The 8,792-nt window shown below is 45.9% G+C and overlaps 1 protein-coding gene across 1 annotated transcript in view; it reads left to right on the top strand.

The window, feature by feature from the left end:
* The window catches only part of LOC119956232 (cadherin-23-like), a 306,203-nt gene extending 299,998 nt beyond the window's left edge, over window positions 1-6,205 (top strand). Inside the window, exon 11 of the mRNA XM_038783267.1 lies at window positions 6,041-6,205. Coding sequence (XP_038639195.1) covers window positions 6,041-6,205 — 165 coding nt within the window. The remainder of the gene's footprint in view (window positions 1-6,040) is intronic.
* Window positions 6,206-8,792: the final 2,587 nt, after the last annotated feature.

Below are 8,792 nucleotides of genomic sequence, written 5' to 3'. Positions count from 1 at the left end.
CATATAGCTCCCATTAATGAGATACAAGGAAGAGCAGCACTCAGTCAATAAAGGTGCTTTTTGCGGGGGGGGACATGAATTAAACTATATTCCATATTGAAACGTCTTAACACACTAACATGCATTTATGAAGTAAGTTATTGTTCCTGGCCTTATCGTCACTGGTTAAACTGCATTTACCCAGTTTAGAACTTGGTATTCTGTTACTGAATTTGATTTTTTTATTTCAGGCACAGCCAATTGAGCCCAAACAATTCAAATATTAATTTTGAGAAAGGTAGTTTCGATCCTGCAAATTTCTGGCCTTTGAGAGGGAGCTCCATTTCTCCCAGAGGCCCTTTGGGAGTTTGCGCTCAACCCTTCAGGAAGCTCTGCAAGCAGGCACGCTCCTGGATCGCTTCGAGTCGGATTCATTTTGGTGTGGGGTAGCTGCCGATACCCTGGCATGTAGATCAAGTGGGGCAAAGACCAACGGCTTGACCCATCAAGCAGAGATGAGCTGAAAGCTTGTTGAGACGGAATGATCTCGCGAGTGTCGTCCTGGGTGGCGTTTGGGTCAAAGTCTAATGCCAGCAACAAAAAAATAGCAAAATTGTGATTTTTTTTTTTGTTGAAGCTTTACTTCCGTCGATAACGTGAGGGATAAAGCACTTGCTGTGGTTATTGGATATTTAATTAGTAAAAAATAGTGTCACTCGGACCAGAAAGGGAATGTTTGGTATTATTCAGAATTCTCAGAAGTAAGATTTCATGACAAACTATTTTCCTCCATCTTCCCTGTGGCGTTTTGTAATCGATTTTTGCACCCCCCAGCTCCACCACCCCCTCTATTGCCTTCATTGACCTGAGAGATGGGGAGGTAGACATGTCAGTGTCACTCACGAACATGTCATCTCTCTGCTTACCCAATGCTTGATATCATTGCCTCCTCGATCAACTCTTCAGTTTGTGAAACCCATCATGTGAAGAAATTGCACGCTCCCACCTGGGCCTCCTTCCTCGGAAAAATGGATGTTTGACAGCTCTTTGCCAAGTCTTACCTGAGGGTTCCAACCAGGAGTGAAATGTCAGCGTAACTCCCGCAAGGTGGTAGTTCTTTGAAATCTCATGCAGAGAAGGTTTACCTTGACACGGGGCCTTCTGCAGTCTTGGAACATCACAAAATGCTCTGCAGCCAATTAAATATTTCTGAAGTGCAGAGCCTGTTGTAATTTAGCGCAACCGACACCCGATTTGTGCAGGGCCTAAGTGCTGAGTGGGAGAGGTTGCGTGGATTGAAGGAGGGTTTGTGTGGATGGGTAGAGTTGGGGGACTGGAGAGGTAGGTGGTGGAGCAGGAGTGGGTGTGGTTGGGAGCTTTTGGATGGGTGAGTTTGAAGAATATGGGTAGGAGTCTGTGTGGGTGGGTGGGGACAGTTTGGAGATGGGGTAACTGAGTGGGCCTCAGTGTGACAGGGGGTAGGGGCTGGTGGGATGTGGGTGGGGCAGGTTTACACCCTGGGTGGGTAAGAATGGGTGGACGTCTGCATTTAGAAGAACAGAGAAATTGCCTTTTCAATGAATTCAGACAGGAATAAGGTTCTATCCTCTGTAGTTGTGGATGCTTATCCAATTTCCAGAACCATGAAGCATTGATGTTGATTCATACCTGATTCCAGACATGGGAATACACCCTTCCACTGCTGTTTGTCCTTCAGTGTACCTACAGCAATGCTTCTTCTGAAACAATGCAAAATGTCTAGGTTCACTGTCAAATGAAGAGCAGAAACGCACAGATCTTTACAGTACAGAGGCGGCCATTCTGGTCCATTGAGTCCTAAGCGGCCCTTGTAGAAAGCATTTTACCGAGTCCCACGCTCCTGCCTTATCCCCGTAACCTTGCACGATCTTTTCAGATTAACAATCTAAATCCCTTTTGAATACGTTGATCGAACCTGCCTCCATTACCCTCTCAGGAAGTTCATTCCAGAATCCTCTGGGTGAAAACGATTTTCCTCAAATCACTGTTACCCCCCTTTTCCAATTATTTGGAATCTGTACCTCTTGCGCTTGATGCTCTCTTGAGTGGGAAAGTGTTTCTCACTATTTACCCTGCCCATACCACCTCAGGATCTTGAATACCCTCGACCAAAGTCTCTCCTCGTCAGCTGCCTTTTCTCCAAGAAAAACAGTCCCCAACTTCTCCAAACCTTCCTGCGGTGCTTTATTGTCTTTATTGCCGTTCTTTATTGCCTGGAAATCATTCTTGTGAATCTCCTCTGTACTCTCTCTCAGTGCCTTAACGCCCTTCCACAAGTCTGGTGCTCAAGAGATGGAGGCAGTACTCCAGATGAGTCCTGACTAGTGTCTTATACAAGTTCAACATGACCTCCTGACCCTTGTGCATATGCTCCTATTAATAAGGGTAGATGTAGCTGTTACAAGGGGGCATAACTATAAGGTTCGGGGTGGGAGATATAGGAGGGTGTACGAGGTAGGTTCTTTACTCAGAAGTGGTTAGGGTGTGGAATGGACTGCCTGCTGTGATAGTGAGTGCGGACACTTTAGGAACTTTCAAGCAGTCATTGGATAGGCACATGGAGCACACCAGAATGATAGGGTGTGGGATAGCTTGATCTTGGTTTGGACAAAGCTCGGCCACAACATCGAGGACTGAAGGCCTATTCTGTGCTGTACTGTTTAATAAATAAATAAATAAATCATCAAGCCTAAGATACTATATGATTTATCACATTTGCCTTGCTACCTTCAATGTACATATCACCAAAGCTCCCCAGTTCCTGAACCTCCTTTAGAGTTCCCATTATATTTTACACTGTCTCCATATTCTTCTGCCAAAATGAATCACCTCACACTTCTCTGGGTTCAACGTCATCTGCCCTTGCCACTCTTTGATAGTTTACCGCGAAAGGTTGTCCAACCACCAGATCCCCTTTCAGCCACTTATTCTGCCGAGAAAGATCCAAATTTCTTCCGGGTTTTGAATCGGTTTAAATTATTGATGGGTTAATTGCGACCGGCGAGCAGTTAGGCAACGTGGTGCGATTTTTATTGGCGGGGAGTTATTCGATGGCTAAGGTCTTCTTGTGACAGGAGGGCAAAACTATGGCTGAACCTTTGGGAATTGCTTCAATTGTCCCCCTGACTCTGTGGCCACTCACCTAACTGCTGTGGGATGTGTGGCTCCCCGACAGCATGAAGCCCGAGACTCGATCTCTCATCACACTCGAGATGCCTTAGCATTTGGAAGGGAATAGATTAGGTAATGGGGGCTAAAGAGATGAAATTGCAGAATCAAAACTCCAGGATGGGGAACGGGAGAGTGGACTTGCGTTATCGTGTACTTGCGTTATCGTGGAGATCAGAGAGATGATTCTGTGAGAGGAGCAGAACGATATCCTGATTCCCTGCCATACTTCCTTAGCTGTGGCTGCCTCATTAAGAACAGACTTTGAGAAACAGGAGCAGGAATAGCCCATATGATCCGGACCGGGAATAATAATCTTTATTAATGTCACAAGTAGGCTTACGTTAGCACTGCAATGAATTTACTGTGAAAATCCCCTCGTCGCCACACTCCGGCGCCTTGTTTGGTACACAGAGGGAGAATCAGAATGTCCAATTCACCTAACCTGCACGTCTTTTGGGACTTGTGGGAGGAAACCGGAGCACCCGGAGGAAACGCACGCAGACACAGGGATAACGTGCAGACTCCGCACAGTGACCCAAGCCAGGAATCAAACCCGGGTCCCTGGCGCTGTGGAGCAACAGTGCTAACCACTGTACTGTCGTGCCGCCCATACTGATCATCTACCTCCAATTTCCCACTCTGCCCTCATATCCGTTGATTCTCTTCAGTGTCCAAAATCTTATTGACCTTAGTTTTGAATAAATGTGGTGATTGAGAACCACAGCCCTCGAGAATCCGAGAGATTCGCAACCTTCGAGGGAAGATATCTCATCACCTTGATCTGCAATGGCCGACCGCTTATCTGAGACTATGGCCGGGATTTTACGGATCTTCCCACTGTCAGAATCTTCCAATCCCGCCGAAGGTGGGTTCCCTAGCGGGACCACCGGTGAGCAACGCAAATGGTCCATTGACCTGAGGTGGGAACAGTAGATCGTGGCTCCCGGGGTGGGGGGAGCGGTGGGTGAGTGAAATCCCAGCCTTTGGTTCTTGTGTTCTAGATTCTCCGTCAGCACAACCAGTGCCTCCTCGTTAACCCTGTCCAACTTTCCAAGATAGGTCTGCTGCTGGCTGATGCCCCACAGAGACGACGTACTTTGCCTGCATTCATTGATGGCAGAAAGGTGTGGGGTAATGGGGTTGCATTGGACAGCAGAATGAATAACTAAGCATTTGTAAAATGGAGATTGGGGCGGATTGAATGATAGAAAGGGCAGTAAATCAGTTGCAAGAGGCACATGAGGTTTAGGTTTTGCAGTAATGCAGAAGTATAATTCATCCCCCCCCCCCCTTGCTCGTGCAACAATCAGGAGATCCGACAGCTTGTGTGTTATTTAAACAAGCAGTGGTTTGAAATCTGTTGGAGGCTGGTTGCTGGTGCTGAAATCATTCATGTCTTTTATTGATTTTTGTTTCACCTCTCTCATTTGGCAAGGATCCCCCCCCCCCCCCCCCCTGATTCCACTTTCCATTTCTTACAGTCTGCAAAATTCAGACAGTCTTCTGTTGCTGCTCTTTTCATTGTGTGTGTGTGCGTGTGTGTATGTGTGTGTGTGTGTGCGTGTGTGTGTGTATGTGTGTGTGTGTGCGTGTGTGTTGTCAGGTGACAGTACCTTTAAGAAATGGGTGTTTAAGAAATGTACCTTTGAGAAATGGGTGTTTATTAGTGATGTCAGCGTGGGTGGAGCCTGGCTGTCTGTCAGTTTTTTATTTTGAATTTCTATTTTGGATGTTAAACCAGGGGCTGGTTTAGCACAGGGCTAAATAGCTGGCTTTTAAAGCAGACCAAGGCAGGCCAGCAGCACGGTTCAATTCCCGTACCAGCCTCCCCGAACAGGCACCGGAACGTGGCAACTAGGGGCTTTTCACAGTAACTTCATTTGAAACCTACTTGCGACAATAAGCGATTTTCACTGTTTTTCATTTCACTTCATTTACTTTACTTTTTGAGCAGGCTGTTATAGAGTGATTTTTTGGTTTCATTTTCAGCTGAAGCCAGACAGAGCAGGTGTACTGCTGTTCTCTCTGCCATCAAAAGACTGTCTCTTGATCATTCGGTGAATTCAGAATTATAAATGTTCTCAGTAGTGAACGTAAACCTAATGTGCTTCTGTTAAAAGGTGTTTCATTTGTCTTCTGGATGTTGTTTGGGAAGTTATTAAGGATTACTTAGTGTTGTATTTTTTGGGGGTTGTATTTGAATTAATGGTTGCTAAGATGTTCACTGTATGTTTTAAAAAATGTTAACTTGAGTTCATAGAATAAACATTGTTTTTCTTTAAAAAATACTTTTCTATTTCTGCTGTACCACACCTGTAGAGTGGGCCGTGTGCTCCCCATACCACAATCTATTAAAAGTTTTGGTTCGGTGAACTCCATGATACACTTTGGGGTTCTCTAAACCCTGGCCCATAATAGTGTGTACATACGTGTGTGCGTGATTTACAAACCCTACCCCGACGGCTAGCTTTCTCCCTGCTTTTGATGAAGTGGAAAGTCTCATTGATGATGAGCTACTCTGTAAGCTGGTCTGCCCAGGGCAAAGGGCCCCACTCACTACATACAATCACACGCAGACAGTTTAGCCATTAGCAACACTCCATGCGTGAAATTGTACACCTTTTCTTGATGGTTTTTACGAGATTCTGAAGAATTCTGATTATACGCTGTCAAGTTGTGCCATTATATTGCATACCTCTGACATCATTTCTGTTCCCCCCCCCCGCCTCCCCTCCTTTTCTCACTGGCTGCCAGGCAGACTTTTGATTTGTGTTCGAGGTGCTAACTGTCCACCATCCCTAACTGTTGCAACAAGCGCCCAATTTATTTTCTTTTCCCTTTTCTGTTCCAGGCATCCAACAGCATGTTTGACATCCAGCTGGTGGGGAACAACTCGGACCATTTTACCATTTCGCCAACATCAGGCCAGGGAAAGATCGATATCCGTGTCCGTGTGGCTCTACCCTTGGATTATGAGCACATTTCCCACTATGAGTTTTTCCGTAAAGTTGTTTGATCAGTCCTCGTTTCATGGGTGGCTTTTTCTTTTAAGAAACAAAACACACCCAGTTATTGCAACAGAAGAACGTGGGAACGCCATTTAATAACAATAATCTTTTATTGTCGCAAGTATGAAGTTACTGTGAAAAGCCCCTAGTCGCCACATTCCGGCGCCTGTTCGGGTAAGCTGGTACGGGAATTGAACCCGCGCTGCTGGCCTTGTTGTTCTGCATTACAAACCAGCTGTCTAGCCCACTGAGCTAAACCAGCTATATATTTAACCCCTCGGGTCCGTTCTGCCATTGAATGGTTGACCTGTGGTCGTCAACTCTCGCTGGAGGTTATTTTCTCTATATCATAGGGTTGCCAACTCTCCGGATTGTCCTGCAGTTAATGGGAATGAGGTTAATGTCCAGAGCATCACTACAAGCAAGACATGAAAAAGATCAATGAGCATTCAAATAAATCGTGGGTTTTCCCTTGTCATTGTGTTTCAGTGCTTTTCATTCATTCGTCGGTGAAAATATTACTTCATTGAAGTCTACTTGTGACAATAAGCGATTATTATTATTAAATATTGGAGATGGGGAATGGGTGAAAAGCTGTTTCACGAACAAATCAAGATTAATCCAAACGCAGAATGCCAGAAATCCAAAACAAAAACAGAAAACGCTGGAAATATTCAGCATGTCAGGGGGAGCTGTGGAGGGAGGAATATAGTTAGCGTTTCAACTCAATGGCCTTGCATTAGAACTGAAAAAGGTTAGAGGTGGAATAGATCATGGGGAAAGTCTCTGATTGGTTGAAAAGCAGGGGAGACTGAATGAGAGAAGAATTAGTTGAACAAGCCCCCCCCCCCCCCCCCCCCCCCCCCCACAAAGGGAATGGTGATGGGGTATTGATGAGAAATCCTTTGGTCCTATCCCACCCATCCCCTGCTCAAAACCCATGGTGTTTCTGACTTTTCACCGTTCTAATGATATGTCACTGACCTGAAACGTCAACTTGAGAAGCAAAGAGAGAGTTTTCCAGAGCTGTAGACCATTAGGGCTCTGGTGGTGTCACTGGGCAAGAGTGAAGTGAGCCCATGCTGAAGCTGAGGTGTCTAAAATTGTAAGGTGCTGAAAGAAAATTGGTGATTCCCACACCTTGCGAATAGGAGGAGCACTGAGGAGAATCAAGCGAATTCCTGAGAGCTGTGCCACATCTTGGTTTGCTCCTAGAAGGAGTGAAGGAAACTCTTTGATCCAGGAAAATATAGGGGTGTGTACTAATTGAGATGTGTGGCTTAAGAAATAAGTGCTTATGAACTTGTATTAATAATACTTGTTTTAAATCATGTACAGGGAACGATTTTGTTTATAACATGAACTTTCATAGAATTTACAATGCCGAAGGAGGCTATTCAGCCCATTGGGTCTGCACCGGCTCTTGGAAACACCCAAGTCCGCACCCCCATCCAATCCCCGCAACCCCACCCAACCTTTTTGGATTCTAAGTGCAATTTAGCATGGCCAATCCACCTAACTTACATATCTTTTGGACTGTGGGAGGAAACTGGAGCACCCCGGAGGAAACCCACGCACACGGAGAAAGTGCAAACTCCACACAGACCATGACCCAAGCTGGGAATCACCCCTGGGACCCCTGAAGCTGTGAAGCAACTGTGTTAACCACTGTGCTACCGTGCCCGCCACCCCTAACGTTGGCATGATTCTTTCAGTTAATAACCGGGAGATAGAACTCATTTTTTAAAAAAAGTTACTTGTTTCACTCAATCGTGTATAATGTTATTTCAGTGTTTAAACTGGTTGGATATTCTCTCAACTGATCTTAACACTCCTATATACTTTGGTAATCCAACATCAGGCATCTCAAAGCACCGGAGAAGTATAATCTGTGGTGCCTTTACAATGTTGGTTGGGCCACAGCTAGAGTATTGTGTGCTGTTCTGGAATCCACATTGTAGGAGGGAAGTGATAGCACTGGAAAGGGCGCAGAGGAGATTTACCAGGATGTTGCCTGGGCTGGAGAGTGTTAGTTATGAAGAGAGATTGGATAGACTGGGGTTGTTTTCCTTAGAGCAAAGAGACTGAGGGGGACATGATTGAACATAGAACATATAGTGCAGAAGAATGTCATTCGGCCCATCGAGTCTGCACCGCCCCACGTTAGCCCTCACTTCCACCCTATCCCCGTAACCCCTCCTAACCTTTTTTGGTCACTGAGGGCAATTTATCATGGCCAATCCACCTAACCTGCACATCTTTCAGGACTTGTGGGAGGAAACCGGAGCACCCGGAGGAAATCCACGTGCAGACTCCACACAGACAGTGACCCAGCGGGGAATCGAACCTGGGACCCTGGCACTATGAAGCCACAGTGCTAACCACTATGCCACCGTGCTGCTCTTTCAGATGCATAAAATAACGAGGGACAAGAGAGTAGACAGGAAGAAACTTTTCTCCTTGGGAATAATCGGGGGCATAGATTTAGGGTAAAGGGCAGGAGGCTTGGAGGGGATTTGAGGAAAAACCTTTTCACCCAGAGGGTGGTGAGAGTCTGGAACTCACTGCCTGAAAGGATGGTGGAGGCAGAGACCC

The sequence above is a fragment of the Scyliorhinus canicula genome, chromosome 22 (assembly GCF_902713615.1).
Source record: "Scyliorhinus canicula chromosome 22, sScyCan1.1, whole genome shotgun sequence".
NCBI lineage: Eukaryota > Metazoa > Chordata > Chondrichthyes > Carcharhiniformes > Scyliorhinidae > Scyliorhinus > Scyliorhinus canicula.
Note: the sequence above shows the minus strand (reverse complement) of the source record. Positions and strands in the feature narration are given on the sequence as shown.